This window comes from Mustela nivalis, assembly GCF_964662115.1.
Source record: "Mustela nivalis genome assembly, chromosome: 17".
Lineage (NCBI taxonomy): Eukaryota > Metazoa > Chordata > Mammalia > Carnivora > Mustelidae > Mustela > Mustela nivalis.
This window is the reverse complement of record NC_139036.1, coordinates 26,533,147-26,558,476: the sequence shown is the minus strand read 5'-3', so window position 1 is coordinate 26,558,476 and position 25,330 is coordinate 26,533,147. Positions and strand designations below refer to the sequence as shown.

Genomic DNA, 25,330 nt, shown 5'->3' with positions numbered 1-25,330 from the left:
GAAAACAAAGTTGATAAACCTTTAGCCAGACTCATAAGAAAAAAAAGAGGCCCAAATCAGAAATGAAAGAGAAGTTAAAACCAATACAACAGAAATATAAAAGATCATAATAGACTACAGTGAATAATTATTATATGTCAACAAATGGGACAGCCTAGAAAAAATGGATAAATTCCTAGAAACATACAATCTTCCAAGACTAAATCAGGAATAAATAAAAAAATCTGAACAGACCAAATACTATTAATGAAATTGAGTCAGTAACCAAAAAAAACTCCCCCAAAACAAAAGTCCAGGTCCAGATGGCTTCACAGGTGAATTCTACCAAACATTTAAAAAACAGTTAATACCTATCCTTCTCAAACTATTCCAAAAAATTGAAAAGATTACTCCTGAACTCATTCTATGAGGTCAGCATTACCCTGATAACAAAACCACAAAGCAACACACACACACACACACACACACACACACTCTTACAGGCTAATATCCCTGATGAACATAAATGCAAAAACCCTCAAAAAACAAAACAAAAAAAAGATTAGCAAACTGAATTCAACAATACATTAAAAGGATGATACACCATAATCATGTGGGATTTATTCCAGTGATGCAAGGATGGTTCAATATCTGCAAATCAATCAGTGTAATACCCCACATTTAAAAAAAAAAAAAGAAGGAAGTATAAAAATCATATGGTCATCTCAATAAATACAGAAAAGCATTTAGTAAGAATCAAAACCCATTTATAAAAAACTCTCAACAAAATGGGTATAGAGAGAACATACCTCAACATAATAAAAGGCACAGATGACAAAACCATACCTAACATCATACTCAACAGTGAAAAGCTGAAAGCTTTTCCTTTAAGATCAGAAATAAGATAAGGATGCCCACTGTCATCACTTTTATTCAAGATGGTACTGGAGGTCCTAGCCACAGCAATCAGACAAGAAAAATAAATAAAAGGCATCCAATTTAGACAAGAAGAGCATACCTCTTTATTGTCATGATTTGCAGATGACATGATACTATAGAGAAAACCCCAAAGATTCCACCAAAAAACCTGTTAGAACTTGGGCACCTGGATGGCTCAGTCCATTAAGTGTTTGCCTGTTTGGCTCAGGTCATGATCCCAGAGTCCTGGGATCAAGCCTCATATCAGACTCCCTGCTCAGCAGAAAGTCTGATTCTCCCCTCTCCTCTGCCCTTCCCCCTACTCCTTCTCTTTCTCTCAAATAAATAAAATCTTTAAAAAAAAAAAAAAACTATTAGAACTAATAAATTAATTCAGTAAAGTTCCAGGATACAAAATTAATATATAGAAATCTGTTGTATTTCTTTCTTTTTTTAAAGATTTTATTTATTTATTTGACAGACAGAGATCACAAGTAGACAGAGAGGCAGGCAGAGAGAGAGGTGGAAGCAGGCTCCCTGCTGAGCAGAGAGCCCGATGTGGGGCTCAATCCCAGGGCCCTGGGATCATGACCTGAGCCGCAGGCAGAAGCTTAACCCACTGAGCCACCCAGGCACCCAATCTGTTGTGTTTCTATAGACTAACGATGAACTAGCAGAAAGAGAAATTAAGAAAACAATCCCACTTAAAACAAAAAGAATAAAATGCCTAGAATTAAATTTAACCAAGGAGGTGAAAAACATGTGCTCTCAAACTGTAAAACACTGATGAAAGAAACTGAAAAAGACACAAATAAAGGACAGATCATCTATACTCATGGACTGAAAGAATTAATATTGTTAAAATGTCCACATTAGCTAAAGGAATCTACAGAGTCAATGCAATCCCCATCAAAGTACCCTATCAAAATGGTATTTTTCACAGATTTAGAATACATAATCCTAAAATTTCTATGAAACCATGAAAGACCTAACTAGCCAAAGCACTCCTGAGAAAGAACAAAAAAGCTGGAGGTATCACACTCCCTGATTTCAAACTATGTTACAAAGCTATACGTAATTCAAGATTATGGTATTGGCACAAAATCAGACACAGATCAATGGAACAGAATATAGCATTCAGAAATAAACCCATGCTTATATGGCCAATTAATTTTAAATAAAGGAGACAAGAATATACAATAAGGAAAAGACAGGCTCTTCAATAAATGGTTTTGGAAAAAATGGACAACTACATGCAAAAGAATAAAACTGGACTATTTTCTTACACCGTACACAAAAGTACACTCAAAATGGCTTAAAGACTTAAATGTAAGACTAGAAGCATAAATCCCTAGAAGAAAATATAGACAGTAAATTCTTGACATCAGTTTTAGCAATATTTTTTTGGATTGGTCTCCACAGGCAATGGCAAGGAAAGCAAAAATAAACCAATGGAACTTCATCAAACTAAAAAGGGTTGGCAGAGTGAATCAAACCATCAACAACATGAAAAGGCAACCTAATAAATGGGAAGTATTTGCAAATGATATATCCAATAAGAGGTAAATATCTAAAATATAGAAAGAATGCACGCAACTCAGTATATAAAAAAAAGAATGATCCAATTAAAAAACAGACACAGGACCTGAATAGACAATTTTCCAAAGATGACATATAGATGGCCAAGAGGCACATGACAAGGTTCTCAACATCACTAATCATCAGGGAAATGCAAACCAAAACCACAGTAAGATACAACCTCGTATCCATCAGAATGGCTAGTATCAAAAACAAAGAAAAAAGAAATAACAAATGTTGGACAAGGAGGAAGAGAAGAGGGAACCATCATATACTGGTGATGGGAACACAAATGGGACCAGCCACTGTATGGAGGTTCCTCAAAAAAATTAAAAATAGAATTACCATATGACCCAGCAATTCCATTTCTGGCTATTTAACCAAACAAAATGAAAACACCAATTCAAAAGGATACATACACTCCTATGTTCATTGTAGCATTATGTACAATAGCCACAGTATGGAAGCAACCTAAGTATCTTATCAACAGATGAATGGATAGTGAAGATGTATGTGTATAATAGAGAATTACTCAGCCATAAAAAAAATCTTTCCATTTGTGATGACATGGATGGACATTAAAGATACTATGCTAACTGAAATAAATCAGAGAAAGACAAATGCCATATGGCTTTATTTATATGCAGAATCTAAAAAAACCAAATAGACTCCCGAAAACATAATGGTGGTTGCTACCATTGGAAGTGTGTTGGGGAGGGTAAACAAAATAGGGGAAGGAGATTAAAAGGTACAAACTTCCAGTTACAAAAAAAATAAGTCATGGGAATGTAATGTAAAACATAGGCAATATAGTCAACAATATGGTGGCTGCCAGGGTGGCTCAGTGAGTTAAGCGGCTGCCTTTGCCTCAGGTCATGATCCCAGGGTCCTGGAATTGAGTCCTGCATCGGGCTCCTTGCTCAGGGGAGATCCTGATTCTCACTCTGCCTGCTGCTCCCCCTGCCTGTGCTCTCTTGCTCCCTGACAAACAAAAAAATAGAATCTTTTTAAAAAACCCAATATGGTAACAACTTTAAGATAACTGGTGGTAGCTAGCTGTATGGTGGTGACCGCTTCATCATGTACACAACTGCTGAAGCACTTATGTTGTATGCCTGAAACCAGTATGATACTGTACGATAACTACACTTGGATTAAAAAAATTTCCCTTATCTCCTTTATAATCAATTCCCTTCTTCCCTGTGTTCTGCCTCAAAAGTTTTACCTTTCCTATGATGTCTATAAATATAAATATACTACCTAGTATTTGGAGTCTAGTTTCAATTAGTGTAATACATCTGAGATTCATTTATGCTGATATAGGTGTCAGAAGTTCCTTTCACTGTGACATAATATTCCATTTTATGGAAGTACCACAATTTGTTCATCTGTTTGTCTCTTGGTGGACATTTAGGTAAGTGGGTCATCTCTGGTTTGGGGATATTACGAATAAAGCTGCAACTGACATTTGTGGACAGGTTTTGGTGTGGATGTATATTTCATTTCTCCCAGGAAGAGAACTGCAGATTGTATACAAAAATTTGTCTTTTTTTAAAAAGGTGCCAAACTTTTTTTTTTAATTGGAATACAATTAACATACAGTGTTGTACCAGCTTCAAGCATACAATATAATGGTTCAGCAATTTCCTGTATTACTCAGGGCTCATCTAGATCAGTGTACTTTTTCTTTTACTTTTTGCCTATTTCACCCATCACCCCCATCAAACTCCCCTCTACAAACCATCATTTTGTTCTCTGTAATGAGTCTGGTTTTTTGTCTTTTTTCCTTTGTTCCTTTGTTTTGTTTTTAGATTTCACATATGAGTGAAATCATATGGTATTTGTCTTTCTCTGACTGGCTTATTTTACTTAGCATTATATCTTCTACATCCATCCATGTTGTTTCAAATAGCAAGATCTCATTCTTGTTTACATTTTTTCAAAGTGGCTGTTCCCTTTCACATTCCCACCAATATGTACAAGAGTTCCAGTTGTTCTGCATTCTCATGAATACTTAATATTGTCAGTTAAAATTTTCCTTTATTAAATACATTTTTTCCTTTGTTTTAGTGATGCCTAATTGTGGTTTTAAATTTGCATTTCCCTAATGATAAGCAACCTTTCATGTGCTCATTTACCATCCTCCTATCTTTTTTGCTGAAATGTCTGTTCAAATTTCTTTAGAAAATTAAATTAAACCCATTTTTAAATTTTTAAAATCTTTTTATTTTTTTTTATAAACTTATAATGTATTTTTAGCCCCAGGGGTACAGGTCTGTGAATGGCCAGGTTTACACACTTCACAGCACTCACCATAGCACTATACCCTCCCCAATGTCAATAATCATTTTTTAATTTTTAAAAGATTTATTTATTTTAGAAAGAGTGAGCAAGCGTTGGCATGCAGGGGGCAGAGGGAGAGAGAGAATCTCAAGCAGACTCCTCACTGAGCGTGGAGCCCAACATAGGGCTCCATCCCACGACCCTGAGCCCAAATCAAGAACCAGAGGCTTAACTGATGGAGCCACCCAGGTCCCCCAAATTAAAGCATTTTTAAACTGACTGTTGTTTTCTTAAAATTGAGTTGTGAAGAGTCTTCACATATTCTCAATAACATTCTTCTAGCAGATGTTTTCAAAAGGAAAGTTTTTTTAAAAATTCCAGTGGGTTTCTGACGAGGACAGAAGACATGAGGCTGGTGTGGAAGGCAGAGGGCTGTGTGACTGACCTCCTGGGCCCACCAGGGGTGAGGTCAAGAGTTCCATGCTCGCTGGGGCCCCGTTTCTCATGCAGTAGCACCAGCTGTTCATCCCAGCAGCCTTTTTGTGTTTTCTTATTTACATAGGGTGGGCAGCGATTTTATTTTTTACCCTTAGAACACATGAAAAGCCTGTTACTGTCTTTCAAGGCTAAATGTGAAGCTCCATGAAAGCAGAAATCATCTTTGTATGCCCACAGCACAAGAACAGAACTTTACACCTAACTGGCATGCAGTAAATGCATGTGAACTGCCATAATGCTTAGTGCTCTATAAAAACTCAGCTTTGATTTATATTTTCAGCAAGTTGAACTACTATAAGCAAAAGAAAACTTCCATATTAGTGTTATAAATGTAGCAGCTTTCTTAAGCAAAATGAGTGGTTCAATTTTCCCATCCTTTAAGTTTTCCCCAGTGCAGACATTGGGTTTTTCTTTCAAAATTCTCTACCTGAGCCTGAATTAAGCTAGTAACTCTATCTAATATCAAGCCATATTATATTAGGGTTGCTCTACTGAGCTGTATAAACCTGCTTTATCTGCTGAGAAAAGGCATATTTTATCAGTGGGTCAGATAGAAAATGAAGATACTCAAAACTTGATTATATGTTCCAATGGTCTTCACTTCTCATATTTGCACTGTATGCTGTTAGTGAAATTTGGGTGGGTCCTTTTCCTTAATAACACTGATTTGTCAATTTCTCTTATGAACATACTATTTCAAAAGGCTTAAATTCCAGACACTGAGACATTATTAAAATTAGGAACCAGTCAAGGATCAACCAGAAAAACTCGACGCTTGGGCATGGTAATCTGTAGTTCAATCTAACCAGCTCTTAAAGCTTCTCCTTTCATAATTCAACACTCCTGACTGTGTACATTAGCTGATTAGATGTATGAAGATGGCCAGTGAGAGAGGACAGAGCTAGATATGGATCCAGCACAGGGGACATTCCCTAGAATGACGAACAGCCAGGAGCCAGGTTTCTAAATAGTCTCGTTTTCTGCGTCTTTATCATATTCACAGAGAAGCCTGTGCACAGCCAGAGCCCAGGTCTGTCTTTCTCCTAGGAAAGACTGGAGTCCTTGCATTCCTAATCTACCAACGTGTGCAGTTCTTGCACTTTTAATTTATGAGTGTTTGGGGGGGAACTCTCTGACTTGGGAACATATTGGCTTGGTCTAATGCTTGGAGATTATTAAACTTGGAGCTATGCTCCACTATCAAGTCTACAGATCTTTTATTTAGAAGATATGGTGCTCTAAATGCACAAAGAGCTCCCTGTCACCTTCACATTAAAGCCCCTAGTGCCTGGTAAATGGAATTATATAGCTGTCATCTCCTTTCCCCAAAGTTTTAAGAGTACAATGGGCTCATTTTTTCACACTCCATCCCAGCTTCAGAACTAAGAGACCTACTTTGTATTGATTTAAGGTCTCAGAAATAAATAAACCTGCTTCACCGCTGTGATTCACAACAAATTCATGATACACTATTGCATGATATATTTCAAGCTCTTGCTCTGGTTCTCTTTTTCCTCTGGTGAGTGATGGGGGAGGTGGGAGGTAGTGGGGAGCTGCAAAGCTGACAGCCTGATGGTTATTGGAGATGGCTGCTGACTGCAAATCCAAGAACAGACACTGTTGGAGGAGCATGGTTCTTTTTTTTTTTTTTTTTTTAAACTGGGGGCCAGGGTGAGAAGCTAATTTACTTGGGTTTCAGGCTGGGACTGGGGAGAAGAAAGGTTAAAGGGAGAAGAGTAGGGTAAATGGAATAGCAAAGCTTCCAGTGAACACTAATTTGCAAAGACAGAGCTATGAACATTTATAGAAAGAGAGAAAGGTGAAGAAAATCCAGCATAAGAAGGTCTAACATATGACTGCCTGAAAAATGAAGAAGCTGATCAGCTCTACCTATGGGATCATGCTCACAGTCCTACAAGGGCACTTAGCTTGCGTTCAGGGACAGTGTTTTGTTAGAGGCAGAAAGTGCAGAGACCCTGCATGCCACAGAGCCTGCGAGACAGAGGCACTTCTTCCCTCCCAACACTCAGAAAGCAGCACAATCCTGGAAGTTGAAATGGACACTCTGGAGCTATGGCAGAGAGATGACAAAGGTGCACATATAGAAAGTGAGCTGGAGGCTGCTCAGTGAGGTGAGAGGGAAACTGATTCTAGGATTTTAGATTTGGTTTAGATTTTAGATTTGGTTGTGTACCTCAGTCCACATCATCTTTACTGATTCCTGAAATAAGTACTACCTAACATTGGACCCAATGAGTTTTAACTAGTATCTAAACACACAGACCCAAGAAATCATTCTCTGTGTATAGGGTCAACAAGGCCAGTGGTGGGGAAACAGGAGATAATCAGGCTCCAAACGCTTTATGGGACACTATACAGCAGACCCCCAACATTCTACAGAGTACTTTCAAATGGTGGACGTTTGAGCTGTTTCTCCTGTAATCCTTCATTTCAGTTTTGGCTGGCAAGAATGTTATTTATGAAACCAGTTTCCTTTCTATCTTTGGATAGCATTTTTATCTTTGCTGTGTTTGTTCTTAAGACAAGGCTAGACTCTGAAAGCAAAGTACATGGTTACACCACCACACTAGGAGCTGCTTTGCTAATTTTGAACACTATTTTAAAAAAGGAATTGGCCTGTCTATGCAAAGGAACAGGCTATAGCTAAATGTAAGAGAGAACTTCATATAGATGAAAGGGACTGGCTCATAAAGTACCGAGCTCCCCTTCAGCTGGGTTTTTTCAAGCAGAACCAAATGATTATTTGGCAGTGGTGTTACAGAAGAAATTCAAACAATGGTTGGGTGGTTGGGCTTTTGAAGATCTTCCACTTCCAATAATTATAATTCTATGGCCCCTTGCTGTCGTCAGTAGTAGCAGTACTACCATGCTACTATGTGGCATTTATTTTTCGTAATATGGACAAGAAATGAGATGAACACATTTTTCAGTAACTATGCTTTACAACTCCCATTCCTAATCTTGCTACTATGTAGTAACTTCACATATCACTAATATGTAATCTACCTAGTATATAACACCCTTATATGTAGCAACTATTTTAGATCCTACCCACCCTCATCCCCAATCTACCCTCCCCCTGCTCCAGCCTAACATAATTTCCTGGCTACAAATTAATATACATCTTCACAGCATAACAGAGTACTAGAAATTAAAGAGTATTTCAGATCAAGAGATCCTCTTGTCTTCATCTTGAAGTGGGAAATGTGTTTTGTAAAGAGGAAACTGAGACTGAAATAGATGAAAGCCCAAAGTTACTTACCTAATAAATGGCAGGGAGGGGAATAATCAATAGTTTCTATTTGCTTTTTTTTTTTTTTTAAATCTACAGATTTTGTAACTTCAAGAAGTTTGAGCAAATTTTAAGAGGCTGTCAAACACGGCAATTCCTGAGTCTGTATTTAAAGCCTCAGGCAGGGACGCCTGGGTGGCTCAGTTGGTTAAGCAGCTGCCTTCAGCTCAGGTCATGATCCCAGCGTCCTGGGATTGAGTCCCACATCAGGCTCCTTGCTCAGCGGGGAGCCTGCTTCTCCCTCTGCCTCTGCCTACCATTCTGCCTGCCTGTGCTTGCTCTCTCCCCCCCCCCTCTGATAAATAAATAAAACTTAAAAAAAAAATAATAAAGCCTCAGGCAGTGCTTCAGAGCTTTCACTTCATCTAGAAGTTCAGTAGTCTCCAAGCCACCATACCTACACAGATCTCTCTAGTCAGAGGCAATGTCTAAAGGAGCTCTAAAGAGATATTCTACCCTGCAAGATCTCCAAACTGGACGATCAGGCTGAGGGCAGGTCACAGTGATTCCCTAATGAAGTCAAACATACCTGAAGAACCAAGGTGAAACACAAAACAACTCCTTGAGGAACTACCAAACCTGAGGAACATCAAATGAAACATAGACTAACCCCCAAAATGGGGCCAGGTTTGCCCATTCCATGTGTGCGTGTTTGTGTGTGTGTGTGTGTGTGTGTGTGTGTTTGGGGTATGGGGGAATAGGGCTTGAAAACCAAGATGTGCCCATTGCAATCCTTTCTGAGAACTCATTCATAATGCTAAAGCCAGGCTTACTCAGAAAGGAAGCTCAAATGCCCTCTTTAAAGGGAGAGTGATCCCATCTGGAGCTTCCGGAGTACAGGGACTGTCTATTGTGAAAATAGGTAGTTAGGGACTTTTAAAAATGCAAATTGCTGGTCTGATCCTTAGAGTGATTATGGGCTATTGTAGCAACAAGTCCTTGGGGACTCCTGTAGACAGATGAATGACACATATACTACCCTATCAGGACTGAACATGGCGTCTCTGACGTTAATGGCTTTCCAAAGTGCGGTGATTGTCTTTAGATAACATCTATTGGGAAAGTCAATACATGAATGCACTGCTACGGCTGGCACTGACACCTAACATTTTCTTAAAAGGAATTTTTGCTCTCAAAGGATCAGAAAGTAGAGAGAATGTTGTGTTTTTATTTCCTTTCCGGGGCCTGAATCATGAGTTGCAACAAGAAAGGACTCCATATTCATCTCAGGGACCACTGCAACAATGTCAGTGATTTACCTGTATCAACACATTTAATCCTCACAAGACCTGGTAAACAGGTACTATTATCTTCATTTAACAGTTAGTACAACTGCGACCCAGCAAAGTTATTGTCCCAAGGTCACACAACTAGTCGGTAGTAGAGCCAGGAATTAAACCCATGTAGCTTGGGTCTAGTGTCCATGCTTTTAACCATTCCAGCTCTTTAAGTTACATGAAAGTTATAATGCTCACTCATGGTGAGAGCCAAATTATCTTTCCTTTTTAAAAAAAATTATTTTCATTTATGATTCTTTAAAGTAATCTCTACACTCAATGTGAGACTCGAATTCGTGATCCCAAGACCAACAGCCACATGCTTTACTGACTGAGCCAGCCAGCCAGGCACTCCTCTCTCCTTCCCTTCTTGAGCCTCCATGACTCTCTCATGTTGTGTGTCACAGAGTCACGGGGGAGTACAGAGAATATACAAGTCCCCAGTCCCACAAACTCATGGAAGGAACTCTGATATTGTATCTGACAAAATGAGCAACAACTTCACATTTCACATTGCACAGACACATAAAAATATGTTTGGAAACTAAGATCCAGAGAAGGACTTGTATCAAGTCTCAAAAGCAAGGTTAGAATTAGGGCCCTATTGGCCTAACATATATAGCCCTAGCCACACCACCATCTAATCTCTTCTTTTCCGGCAGATTCAGTAGGGACAGGGTAAGGGAGATGAGATTATGGGAGTTTTTTTTTTCCCTTAAAGGAGAAGCTTTAAAATGTCACATATCAACTCCTGAATCTAAAATCCATCTATCACAGCCATTGGCACATGCCTACCTCCACGGACAATTAGGATAGGCTATAAATTGCAAATTCTGATTTGTCTGTGTATATTTCACCAATCTGGGGGATGGACTGAGAACTAGCAGGTCTCATTTATATCAGTGTTCCCTTACAATACTAGCCCTTTGAGCCTACCCACCACCTAATGTCATGTTCAAGATATTGTGTAGAAACAGAGAGGAGTGGTGGGGTAGGGGAAGTAAATCTGAAAGTTCCTGGAAATATCCAGTGGCACCTTGACTTAGGAGTTTATGACTAAAAACTGTCCCAGCCCTGTAAGGGTCCATCTCACCAGTTCCCGGAGCAGACAGGCTGCTGTCTCTGCCAGACTAGCATGACACCCTTCAAGCCAGCTAGTCTGTCCCATCCACCAGGTCTGTCTTACCACTCAGTGAGGTATTCTAAGCCATCTGCCACCTACAGCCTACAGTTTGTAGAGCTAGAAACCCATGATCTTCTACCTTGGGTGACATGAAATAGCAGACCCTTGGAAGCTCATCATGCCCATGACATTTGCACAAAAAGGAAAATGACCAGACCATCTTCTCTTCTCAGGCTTTGTGGACACTAAACACAGGGGACTGAGCCCACCTTGAATGAAATTTGGGGGAGACATGGAAATTCATGTTCTCATGCTGATTTAATCTCTGCCTATGGAACCAAGTCACTTTACCTCTGTTTTAGTCTTCCCATCTGTAAAACAGCCCTGACACCACTAGCTCACCCCAGAAGGTCGCAAGGAGCTAGACTCATGTTCTTGATTTTAAGTTTCAAATAAAGCCATCCAGACTGCTTCTAATGACCAGTCCACTGTCTTTAGTTTAAATGGCAAATCTGCTTCTGCGGCACTTAAAAAAACCCAGATACCGTACTTCTCAACTTGGTAATATTCTCAATGTTTTACAAATAACTATGGGCAACAGAGAGCAAGATAGACAAGAAAAGAGATTATACAAATACTGAGGCAAGGGTAAAGGGATAAAAATACAAATGCAGGAAGCACTTTCTGGTTTTGGAACAAAAGACACAGTGGCAAAGGATGGTGCCCCTGAATAAAATGTGTAAATGTACAGTAAAACCACTGAAAGTAAAAAAAAACAGGAAACTGCCAGAATATTATTTTTTATTTGCAGGTTACTACTGTTGGCTACAAAGAGAAAACCTTTAAAAAGTAAGAGTCTTTGGAAGCAAAAGGTAGGAAGGTCTAAACTAATTAAAAACAGGTCGGCTAACGACAGGCAACATCACGTGTGCACTGAGATGGAGTGTGGCCATAAAAGCTTGACGCATACATGCAATGTATTAAGTTGGGAATGTGTGTCTCTCCAGCTTCATATCTATTAAAGGAACAAACAATTTACATGTTGCTGTATTACAGGAATATGATAGGTGGTGTGTCAACTCTTTCTCTTTAAATTGAACCATGTTAAGTCAAATCAGCGATGGGGCTTGGGGGTGGGGTAGGGAGGGGAGGAGAAAAGCAGGGAGAAAGAAAGTTCCAAAAAAATCTCTGCCTCAGCAAAAGTTTTCATTAAAATTTTAGACAAATGATCCCTGTGTCCTTCTCCCTTGCTGCCTGGGGCTCCATGCTATTTCTATGCAAATAACAACCTCGTGGTTTATATCTTATTATTTCCACCGGAGCTGCAGCGACATGACCTGAGACGTGTAAGAGCTGGGGGCGGGGTGGGGGGGATTTGGAGAGGAGCGAGAAAGAGAGAGAGAAAGAGAGAGGGAGAAAGGGAGAGAGAGATGGAGTGGGTGTTCACTCAAGTGTGAAAAAATATTGTCAGGAGTGAGCGTCAAGAACAAAAAAAAAATTGCAGGGATAACGTGTTTATTTCAGTCCCCTCACCCCCAACCCCCACCATACCCCCCCTTACAAACCGGCACCTTTTAAAATTCATTGGGCATCAGGCGATCATGCACAATCCATCTGCTTTCACTTTATCATTTGCATTTCATGCCTCCTGGCTTTTGATGTGCTGATACTTTGATGCAGTCAGGAGACGCGCATTATCATTATTTCAATTTTCAAAGGGGTCAACGGGATCGGCACTTGCACACACAGATTTCTTTTTTCCTACAACCTCTGCACACCCCCTCCCTTCCTATTCTTCACCCCAATGTTTAACATAAAGGATGAAGACTCAAAAAGGTGGGGGTCAAATGTTTACAGTCTCAAAGCTTGCATATACTACCTACATTTCCACTTTGCACAGGTACACGCACACCCGAGCAAAATGGTTAAGGCTTAAGGAAGCTCTACAGTGTTTTCAGACACACACAAAGACTTCCTCACACATGGATACTCAGGGAGGCATACAGAGAGAAAGAGAGGGACCTAGAAGCAAGATACAGACACAAAGAGAGACACCAGCACTCACCCAGGAAGAGACTTGCCCTCAGAGTGACCTGCACACACCCACAGAGACAGATTCCTACAGAAAGAAAGGCAAACAGAGATGTCGAAAGCACCACTTATACACAAAGACAGAACACGCAAAAGGAGTGAGTCGGAAGAAGCAATCTAAGCGTACAGCTTCCGTATAGTGTCCTTTTTCATCCTGGATAGGTGAAGGGGCACACAGGACATTCTGAATGAATTTGCATGAAATCGGGTGTCTTCCAACAACATGTCTATGTACTGAAGAGGCACTGACATGAAGACAGTGAAGCAGGCAGGGCAGGATTAGGTAACCTCTATAACTTCTCTCCCTTCAGCTACAAATGATCACATCCTTCTGAAAAGGAGCATTGTCTGGTAAGTTACGGCTGCAGCTTTCCCTGTCTTTCCCCCTGCAACTACACTTCTCCTTCAACAAGCAGCCCTGCAGGCTACGAAGAGGGGAGAACATAATAAATCTGATCAGAACAATTCAACCAGATTTTAAGAAAAATTCCCTAGTGCTTTCTTTATGGCACAAATGGAAGGCAACTAGCAAGTTTTTACCAAAAACCAACCAAACAAAAACCCCCAGCAGCAGCAAAAGCACCTTTGCTTTTTGTATTACTCTTTGAGTAGAACATATTATTAGGAAGAAAATAAGAAAACGTAATGAAATACATTTCAGAAATTAGCTTTTTGCTAAGGGGAAAGGATGGGAACATTAAGGGAATACATGTGTCTTTTTAAAATTCTACCCTTACAGATAGTCACACCTACAATTCTTTTCTATAGTCATCAATATCTCATCCTAAGAAGGTATCCAAAAGAGCAACTTGAAAAAAAATAAAATAAAATAAGATTCTCAGCAGTTACTCCCACAGTAATAGTCTCCTTCGTAGTGGCAGTTCCCAATCTTTATTTCTAAGCCACTTTCCAAAAAGGGAGCGGGGTATCCAAGTTTGCCATTGGTAGTTCTGCTTTTGCCTTTACTTGGAGGGAAAAGCAAAAATACAGACCTCATATGAATGCAGAGAGCAAACTGATCGCATCAAACGATTCTCCTCATTTCTGACAGCTCCAAAAGCTAACTGGACCAGTGGATATATATCAGCTTTTCAAAAAGGAGATAACAGGACATTTGATTCCTATCTTTCCCCTGGAAAGTCAAGGTTTGAGAAAGTCTGTGCAAGTCTAGTAAACCCAGTATCTGATATAATTCAGCGTGCATATAACTCAAGATAAATCAGCAAATCATGTAAGAAAGACGAATAGGGAACTGAAGTTGTAAAGAGGATCAACACTTTGTGCCAGGTACGATGTACTTTTACTCATGTTTTCCCATTTGATGTCCACCATATCATTTAAGTGTGTAAATTATTAGCCCCCTTTGACAGACAAAGAAATCGGAGGAGCTGAGAGGTTACATTAGTTGTACAAGTGAGCCAGCCGGTCCTAGACTATTACATACTCCTGGCTCTGGAGAGAAAATAATTTTCCTATGTCTCCAGAGAAATCAGAACTACATCGCCTTTTGTACATCCAGGTATTCTTAGATAGTTTTCACTCTTACAAGCAGTGACCTCACAAACTTTTTTTCTTCCCCCCGCCTTGGAAAAGCCCCAATGAGCTCGGATTAAAAAGGCACAAGATTTTCCTTCCTTCCTTCCTTCCTTCCTTCCTTCCTTCCTTCCTTCCTTCCTTCTTTCTTTCCTTCCTCCTCCCTCCCACCACCCTTTCTTTGTTAGGATTTATTTTGAGAGAGAGAGGAGGAAGAGAAAGATGATGAGCACAGGGGAGAGGGGCAGAGGGAGAAAGAGAAACCTCAAGCAGACTCCCCACTGAGCACAGAGCCTGATGCAGGGCTTGATCCCACAACCCCAAGATCATGACCCAAGCCAAAATCAAGAGTCAGAGATCCAACTGACTGAGCCACCCAGGCATCTTGCGTAAGAATTTCTTCTTCGGGCATGATAAATCTCTGTCATACTCTTTTCCAGCAATCCATCCAAGCATCTGTCCACCCATCTCTCCATTCAGTATTTACCAATTACTTCCTCTATGTAAAATGGACCACTGTTAATTGTCCTTTTTAAGAGGTACATTCACAAATTTCTCAGAACATTAAAACTTGATATTGTCAATACGTTCAGAAGATGTTTCAGAGACAGCTCCGCATCTGGGAAGAGATCTCTTCACTTATTCATAGATGAGAAAAAGGGAAGGAGAGCAGAAAAAAAAAGCATTCAATTAATTCTCTTTCTAGAAAGACACTAGAATGTAAATCCTTCACAGCATGAGTTCTATATGGTTTGTTCATGAACATATCCAAAGGGCTTGGAACAGTGCCTGGCACATAGCAGGTCCTTAAAATATTTGCTGAATACAATAAATGAATGAATGAATAGGTAAGCAAGGTGACGGGCAGGAAAGATGGAGGGAGAGGGAAACAAGATTGAAGGAGGCATGGCCTGAATGGCTTCTCCTCAATCAGGGTCTTGAATTAAGAATTCACAATCATCTCCAAACAGCTTCACATACTTCTCCCAGACCCTAGAAACTTACTTTGTTGAGGGCCCCAGCTCCGGTCAGAATTAAGTGAGAATTTTCAACCTGGATGGTTCTCTGTCCCAGCCGGACAAGGTAAGCCCCAATCCCAATGGCCCGGCATGTAACCTTCAAAAAGAATAAATTCAAAAAAAAAAAAAGAAAGAAAAGAATAAATTCTACATGTCACATATTTATGTCCCTCCCCCGCTGTAAGAACTAAGGCACAGATGTATAAAATCCACATTAACAGAAAAAAAATACTGCTTTTTGCAAAGTTTGATTAATAATATTAAGCCTCACAATTCCCTGGTAAAGAAAAGATGGTACAGAATTCGATGAATGATTCAACTATTAGACCCTTAAAGGTTCATAGGCTCTTTACTTCTCTTATACTTTTGCCTGTTTCACAGGTGGTTGGCATCTACACTAGAGGTAAGAGGAAAATTAGTTAAAAAAAAAAAAAAAAAAAAAAAGAAATTCAAGCTGTTATAGCTCTGTTAGAATGCTTAGAGAAAAAAGTTAAACTAAAGGCTAAAATGAGGTGCTAGGTTTATCTGGGATATTCAATTATTTACATTAGGATGCAGAGTGAAAATCAAATTGTAGATATATAATTTTTAAGAAATGTTCTCATTTGGGACTGAATAGCAGAGATGGGACAAAAATAACTCCTAGTCACACAGTCGGTCCTTCAAAAAGGTCATATTCTGTTAAGATTTACCAGGCTGATGGTGATAATCTCATCATAGGCCAATGAGGATTCTCCAGCAATCATTCCAGAGCCCCGAAGATTCTCTGCTCCAAGTCCCTCTTCCTTCCCAATAATATCAGTTATCTTGTACCTAATGGATACAGCCATGCCAAATTATAAAGGTTAAACACAAAAGTAACAATCCATTTAAAAACAGTAATAGCCATTCAAAGGCTGCTAAAAGCATCCTGCAAGCTTATTTAAAGCCAGAGGTCTTATATACTCTTCTTATACTTTTCATTCAAGTATCTTTCCTCCTTCGCTTGGTACCTATTCTTGCTGGAAGCAATATAGTATAGCAGAAAGAGCAAAATCTGAAATTAAGTAGACAGGCTTAAATCCCTGCTCTGACACATGCAGCCATGTAACTCTGGAGATAATAGTAACTTCTGTAAAATGGAGATAATGTCTACCTCTAAGGGTTGACATGAGAGTTAAACTAAAGCAACAAAGAAAGGGCTTGACACATAGATGGCGCTCCGATTTTAGAGGCCCTGTCTTAGTTTCTAGAACAAGTTTCTTAAAAGTGGGGTCAATGTAGATCTCCCTATAATCAACAGTAGCCATTAAATCAACAATTTTAGATAAATGTTACAAAGGAATAAAAAAAAAAAAATTCAGAGGCCGAGTGAGAATGCTCAGCCCAATTTCTCAAGTCAAAAAATCCTTTCTCTTTTCAAGACAGGACTAAGAGGAAGATTAAAACAGTACATGCCCATTCCTGCTCTTTCATAAATATCATGTGCATACACGGAGGGGTCCTGGCTCGAGTGTTCTGGAGGGGCAAGTGGAATGTGTGTGGAAATGAAATAGTGGCCAAGTTGTCCAGAAAGCATCCTGTGAATCCAGTGGGAGCCACTCATCTGTCTTCTTGGCAGGGGATTTGGAGTGATAGCTAATAATGGGAAATGGGAGATGGGGAATGCAACTAATAAAAGAAAGGAAAAATACAAAGTTGGAAGTAGAGATGGGCGTATATTATTTACTGTTCTGTGTGTATCCAGAAAGCTTGGCACTGGGCATAGTTTAATAAATTGAAATAATAAATAAATATCCCACGGTGGCTCTTAAAGTACTTTTTTACCCTTATAGTTCTCTGTTCCCTTCTTTCTTTACTTCTAATCTTCTACCAAATCCTTCCCTTTGCCCTTGCCTTTGGCCTCTGGCTTTGCATCTTTACTTCCCAGATTCCCTTGCATTTCTATTTTTAGCCTCTCCTAGGAATTCTCCAATTCTTCCTTTTGCTCTGTATCTAGGCACTAAATGCTAGAGGTACGTTGCAGGTAGGGTTAATCTCCCTTAAGGGGTTAATAAGCCACAATAATTGGAGGGGGGGTTTAATGTGTCCTTTCTGGAAGGCTCACATGCCATGCAGTCACAAACAATCCTGGGTCCAGTCAGCCTTTCCTGCAAAGCAGATCTTTTCCCTCCTAAGGACTGCATAGTGCTTCACAGGGATTCATGACTTAAGTGGCTTCTTCTCCCTTTGTATTACATGAAAAAGAACACAAATTTCCGATTTTCTCCTCTATGGTCTGAGTCTTCTAGTGTTAAGACTATCATTCTTTGAAGCAGTACTAAATTTAATGTTATTTGTAATAACAATCTTTGTATAGTATAATACAATCAACAAAACACATCCATAAATATATATGATTTTTGATCCTCACAGCAATCCAGTGTGATAGGTAATGTCCTCTCATTACAGGTAATAGTGGCCAGGATTTTCAACTGCTTACTATGTACTCAGTCTTGTGCTAAGGGCTTTACATATATTAATTTACTTGATCTTCATTTTATAGATGAGGAAACTGTAGCTGAGAGAAGAAAAAGGACTTGCTAATTTAACAAAAGCAATATGCAAAATCAATATTTTTTAAAAAGATTTTATTTATTTATTTGAGAGGGAGAAAGCATGAGGCAAGGGAGAGTAGAGGGAAAAGGAGACTCCTTGCTGATGGGGAGCCCGATGTGGGGCTTGATCCTAGGACTCCCGGATCATGACCTGAGCTGAAGGCAGACGCTTAATGCACTGAGCCAGCCAGGTGCTCCACAAATTAACAGCTTCTTAAAACATTAGTTATAAAGAGTTAAAAAATACAATGGGGAGGGGGAATGCCATTCAAAACAGCAAGAAAAGGTGCAAAATATTTAGGAATAAACATTTAAAAAATGGCAAAACCTCATTATACCCACATGGTGCACCACAGTGCTTCTGGTGTCAAGGTGAACTTCCAGGGACATTGTGGGATATTTTGAATACCTGAGAGAAACACTATGATATGGAGTACCTGTTGGATTCCAGGTGAACTACTAGATTTAGGTAGTTCATAATTAAACATTAGATAATACTATATTCCTCTGAAAATGTCCTATCTTTGCAAAGCTGGGTTTTCAGTTTCTGTGGGAAAAAAAAAAACAAGTTCTGCACAAAAAAATCAATGCAGAACAAGAAATAAGCGTGGCTACATCCAAGATTAATCCAAGTCTTGAGATTTCGTATAGATGCAGATATCCCGTTAGTAAGTAGCTGTAATTATTTAAAAATTTTTTTAAAAACCCTTTTCATTTATGTATATGATACCTCCCAAATAATTATTGTTAGAGTATAAGTACTTATGAAGTTGTTTGGGTCTGACTACTTAATAAACAGAAATACTGGGTATATCTTTTAGCCCAATTTGCTAACCTTTACTGAGGTTACTGAGTCAGTAAGGGTGTTATGAATCAAGAAAGACTGGGAACTTCTGGCATAACCTATATGAAAAAAAGCACAAAACTTTAGAAGATACACCTCAATAAATGGAAAAACATATACCATGTTTCTTGCTGGCAAGAGTTAATGTTATGAAAATGTCAGATCTTCCTAAATTAATTGATAAATGTAATATAATTTGAATTAAAATCATTATGGAAAGTTTCTGGTTATTAAAAAAAATGAGCCTAATATAAAAAGATAAAAATAGCTAGTAAAACACAGGGGGAAAAATTAACAATGCAGGGAAATCTGCCCCATTAGAATAGTTAAAATAGGGGCACCTGGGTGGCTTAGTTGGTTAAAGCCTCTGCCTTCTACTCAGGTCGTGATCCCAGGGTCCTGGGATCAGGCCCCACATTGGGCTCTCTGCTCAGCGGGGAACCTGCTTCACCTTCTCTCTGCCTGTCTCTCTGCCTACTTGTGATTTCTCTCTGTCAAATTAAAAAAAAAAAAAAATAATAATAATTGATCTTTTAATCTTATTTTATTAATTGACAAAATCAATATTGGCAAGGGTACAGAAAATTAAGGGGGAAGAACAAACTATCAGGTATTTCTGGTGGGACTGCAGATCTTGGGAGGGCAATTTGAATTTATCAAAAATATATTTAAAACAGCCATTATTTTTAGCCAGTAATTCCACTTTTAGAAATTAGTCCAAAGGGAATAATGAGAGAGATTCCTAAAAGTTTTTATAAAAATAAACAACATTTAGGGGCGCCTGGGTGGCCCAGTGGGTTAAGCCTCTGCCTTCAGCTCAGGTCACACTCTCAAGGTCCTGGAGTCCAGCCCAGCATCGGGCTCTCTGCTCAGCAGGGAGCCTGCTTCCCCCCTCTCTCTCTGCCTGCCTCTCTGCCTCCTTGTGATCTCTGTCAAATAAATAAACAAAAATCTTTAAAAAACAAAACAAAAACAAAAAAACATTTAGCCCAGGAATGTAGCAGTAAATAGTAGGAACAGTCTGAATGTTCAAAAAATATATATTTATTTTGATAAATTAATATGAAGCCATTAAATATCATATTCTTATATAATATTTTAAGAATATACAAAATTTCCCCCAAAATAGTTTTTAGTAAAAAGAACAAATTACAAAAGTTTTTCCATTATGATTCTGATTATGTAGAAAGGAGGCATATATACACAGAAAAGGCAGCAAGAATATAATATACATTAATAGTAGTTATCTCTCAGGATGCCTGGGTGGCTCACTTGGTTGAGTCCGACTCTTGATTTCAGCTCAGGTTATGATCTCAGGGTTATGAGATCGAGCCCCCATGTGAAGCTCAGTGCTCAGTGGGGAGTCTGCTGGAGATTTTCTCTCTCTATCTCTCCTTCTGTCCCTCCCCCTGCTTGCATTTTCACCCTCTCTAAAATAATAAATAAACCTTCAAAAAAATTACTATCTTGGTAGGATTATAGCTGATTTTTATTTCTTCTTCATAATTATTTACAATTTCCAACTTTTTTTCTAAAACGAAGAAATATTTTAAACATAATTTAAAAACCTCCCATCAATCAATAAGTTCTTTCAGCTACTGAGTAGTAGAGCTATGATTCAAACTTAAGACTCCCTGATTACATAACAAGCAATCTGGATTGCTCTTCAAGGTCATGATCAGCAGGACAGTGAGGAAGAAATGATCATATTCTCCTTTCTCTAATCTATGGCCAAATTATTCTATGACATATATACCTACCTGGATTCTCCTTCGTCCTCTACATGCTCACAGTGGACAGAGTTGAGAGCACTGACTCTCTTATAATCCTGAGGGGTCAGATATAAATATTTGTATCCCTGTGAAGCACAAATAGTTTTTAACTCATTATTTGCCATCAGCACATAACCAGAAGACACAGCAGAGCATGCACAACACAGCTCCAAAGCTAACTTTAAATTGCCACATGGCTAAAAAAACCAGTAGTAATAAAAAAAAAAAAATTGCCACATCACTTCTTTAAGTTTCTGACTAACAGAATACCAGCAATAGACAGTCCTCCTTTGAAAGGTGGAAGGTTCTTATTTCTCTAGTCACTGACTATCCTTGAAACAAGATATCTTGTAGCTACAACTGCAAGTATATTCCATCCATTTCATTTTCATCAGGGTTAAAGGGTCATTTTCCAATCTTTTGTGACACCTCTATTAAAGACATCAGCACAAAATTAAAGAACTGTGTGGATTACTATTCTTTACTTTCTCAAATTCATAGTTCCATCAAAATATAAATGGGTAAGAGATCATTGAAAGGATCACAAAACTGGAAAGGTAATATTAAAATCAGAACTCTATGCAGTGATAATCACCAGTGAACACTGAATTCATGCCTTTTGCTGTTTTCAGTAAACTCATAATTCCTATTTACATTTTAAAAATCACACTAACTTTTCATAATTATTTACGTTTGCAATACATCACACACTCACAAGGTAGGGTTATAGAACACATGTGTTTAAATTACGTGAATTAGTCATGCAGTCAAAAAAAATAATAAAGTAAGCAGAGGAGACGTTTTAAATACTGTGAGAAATTAGGCCAGTGTTCAACTCAATGAATTTCACCCACAGTGAGCACAACACGGAAGAGACATGAATCTGCCACTGAATTTGTGTGACTTCTGACAAGAATCTTATAGTGCTGAGGATCATTATTATGTCAGTTACCATGTCTTTACCAAGTACCTCTTATGGGCAAGATACTGTTCTAGGCACTGGAAAAATAGGGATGAACAAAACCAACAAAATTTCCTGGCCTTGTGGAACTTACGTTCCAGTGAGAGAGACAGAAAATATACCAATAAATAAAACATATACTATTAATGAGAATAATGTTTCAGGAAAAGAAAAAAGAGTGTTGCAAGAGTTGAACCTTTAGGAAGGAGAGCCCAGGGAAGGCTTCATTGAAAGTGGCATTTGAATAAGGTCTTGAAGAACAGAAGAAACAAAACATGAGGCTATCAGGATGGGGTTGGGGTTCGGAATTCTAGGCTGAAGGAACTGTAGGTGCAGAAGCATGGAGACAGGAGTGTGCCTCATGAAGTTCCAGAAAGAGTAAGCAGGCCTGTGGAGCTAGCATGGAATGCGACTGTCCGCAGCAAGAAAAGAGGGCAGGGTGGTACTGTAAGGCCAGGCTATGTAGGACCTTGGCTTAAAATTCATGTAACATAAAACTGGTCATATTTTTTTTAGTAAGTTCTACACCTAATGTGGGGCTTGAACTCATGACCCTGAGATCAAGAGTCATATGCTCCACCAACTAAGCCAGCCAGGTGCCCCAAAACTGGCCATTTAAAAATGAACAATTCAGTAGTTTTTAAGTATATTCTGATGTTGTGCAACCATCACCACTCTCTGATTCTAGGGCATTTCCATCACCCCCAAAAGAAACATAGTCACCAACAATTTCCATACACTTTTAATATGAATTCTACTGAAGTATAATTTACATGCAATAAAATTCACTGATTTTAAGTACTGTATGTGATGAGTTCTGGAATATAGATGCTTGGGAAATCACCATCACAATCAAAATAGAGAATATTTCCATCATCCCCTGGAACACTCTTACATTTAAAAGATGACTCAGTGAAGGAAACGGGTAAGGAGCAGATAGGAAGATAAAAAAGGAGACTCTGGGGTCCTAGAAGCCAAGAGGAGAAAAATATTTCAAGGATGAAGAAATGATCAACAGTGTCAAAGGCTACTAAGACACTGAAAAACTCAGATGAAGACTGAGAGTCGTGACAGAATTTCATAGTGTGGAACCCACGGTGACCCTGACAAAGCAGCTACAGTGGGCTGGTGAGGGTGCGAGCCTAACTGAAGTGGGTTCCAAAGGAATGGGAATAGAGTATCTGGAGAGAGCAGGAAGAGACAATGCTTTTAAGAAGCTTTACTGTCAATAAGGATACTGAATGGAGGGCTAAGTATTTGTGAACTAAGAGGTAGATTCAGTAGAGGGAAAAAAAACCCGAGGATGTAAGAAGGAAAGGGTTAAGTGTATAAAAGGAGTGACTGGCCTTAGATTGGAGCAGGGACTGTTCATCCAAAGTACAGGGGAGATGGCAGGGAATAAAGGCACAGATGCAGACATGTGGGAGCTTGTAGCTGCTCTCTTCTCTTTTCTTGTTCCTTCTATTTCCTCAGTGAATTGAAGAGCAAGGTCATCCGCTAAGAGGGAGGATGGGGCAAGAGGGTTTTGGAAGTTGAAGGAGAGAGGAGAAGATGTGAAATTGTCATTCAGGAGGTTCGCAAATGAATTTAAAGTAAGACCAGTCTATAGCACTGGATATTTCTCTCTATCAGCGTTCAGCTATGCAGGTTCACGTATGTGAGTTGATGGAGAATATTGGATTTAAACAAGGTTTTTGTAAAGAGACAGAGTAAGCAGAAAGAGGAAAGAACCAAAGGAGTTGAGGGTGTAGGGAAGATGGTAATTATACAATTATAATGATTAACCTATGACTGACCATAGAATGTAAGCTGAGGATGTAAGGAGGATGGAGGGGTGGCAAAGAAAGGTAGGGCTGAAATTAAGATCATGGGGAAGAAGAGATTCAGCTGGGGTAAACAGGAAGTCAAGGATTTATGAGGCTGGATTATGGGATGGATCATGTATATGGATATAGAAGTTACCAAGAATTATAACAGGGTTCATTGTACGGGAGTGAGTGACAATATGCCGGCAACTGAAACATGCAAAGAATGAGAAGGAGTGACCAAAGTGGTGGGGACCTCTCTGATAAGTGGTGGTGTGGCACAGTCTGATGCCATGAGACTCAAAGATGGGCATTTTTCAGAGGGAAAGGTGGGTAAGAAGGGTCTGGAAGTAGCAATAAGGCACAAAGAAGCCCCTCTTTCCTCTGCAGGCTCAGCGAGACAAGGGAAAGAGAGGAGAGAGAGATCAGTCACTCTGTAAGAGGGCTACAGGGAAAGCAGTATCTTCAGAGGATAGGCAGATTTCAAGTAGAGAACAATCAGAGAAGAAGCTGAGGATACAAGAGCTTTTGTAAATGACTGACCATAAGTCCTGGAAGCCCCAGTGGAAAGGTTTAAAGATAGATAATATCTATCTCCTCTAGTGTTCAACCCAAGAAACAGCAATCTACTTCCAAGCTAGAGGGGAAAAACCAGGTGAATATACTAAAAGACAATTTGTCTTTTATGGTTATGGCTCACTTGTAACTGTTGACTTTTGAACCAAAACCTCTACCTCTTCCCCAACCTCTTTATTTGTGTAGACACATACACACATAGAGCAAGAGAACCATACATTGTCTTGAAGTTTTATCTTTGTTTAGTCTGTACCTTGTAAGGATCCTCAGGATCTACCCAGGCCACATGAAACATATGACGAATTTCCTCTGCCAGTCCAATTCTTGCTCCACTGTTGGCTGCCACAAAGATGCGTGGGATACCCTCGGCCCTGGCAAGCTCAGAAGCTCGGAGAAAGAGCAAATCCTCCTGGGGCCCGAAGGACCCAATTCGGTATGTGATGTCATTGCCAATGACAATGATATCTCGGCCTTCTGGGTATTCAGGACTTTTAAGGGTCATTTTCCAAGCTACCATGCCAATCTGCAAAGGCACCAGAGAAACAAATAAATAGAAGCTTCTTACATGCAGAATTTTTTTCAAGTTCCTTGAAGGTATCAGACTATACCTTAGACACAGCCTTCCTATAAAGATACGTAGTGGTGAAGAGCCAAGTTTCCTGGGGAAACTAAAACATACATTCTAGCATACTTCCCTGGATTGTGGTGAGACTAGCTGGTTTACTATGTATTGCCCAGCTGTTTCAATCTGCTTAAAGATGGAAAAATCAAGTCTAAATGTACTCAAGATACATGTGGAAGAATGCCATGGTGCAGGGAATTAAATCCCAAACTCCCTGACTTCCTACCCTGTCTACTAAGACACTAGCTCCATCTTCTCTGAGAGTCTGTCTGAGAAACTTCTTACACATGTGAGGAGAGCAGAAAGAGAATCACCTGTCACGAACTATACCACTTTTGTGATCCTGGATCCTTTTACTATTCTCTAGCATTTGACAGGAGTAATAGCAGCATTCTTGACCAGCTTGCTTTAGGTGTCTTCCATTTCTGCAAGAATTCACTAGAGCTCAACACTACATGCTTGTAAGCAACTCTTGCCACTTTCTCCCAGCACCAGAAAACCAAAGCACGCAAGGAACGATATATGTAAATCTCTACTGTTTAGGAGCATCTGTCCAGCCACA

General features: G+C 39.3%; 1 protein-coding gene across 1 annotated transcript in view; it reads right to left on the bottom strand.

Annotated features, from left to right (window-relative positions):
* Positions 1-25,330, bottom strand: part of ACACA (acetyl-CoA carboxylase alpha) — a gene marked incomplete at its 3' end in the record, with an annotated part of 204,764 nt that overhangs the window by 18,646 nt on the left and 160,788 nt on the right. The window contains exons 42-45 of the mRNA XM_082708529.1: positions 24,400-24,669; positions 20,793-20,890; positions 16,305-16,425; positions 15,599-15,709 (exon numbers count right to left, since the gene is read on the bottom strand). Coding sequence (XP_082564655.1) covers positions 15,599-15,709; positions 16,305-16,425; positions 20,793-20,890; positions 24,400-24,669 — 600 coding nt within the window. The remainder of the gene's footprint in view (positions 1-15,598; positions 15,710-16,304; positions 16,426-20,792; positions 20,891-24,399; positions 24,670-25,330) is intronic.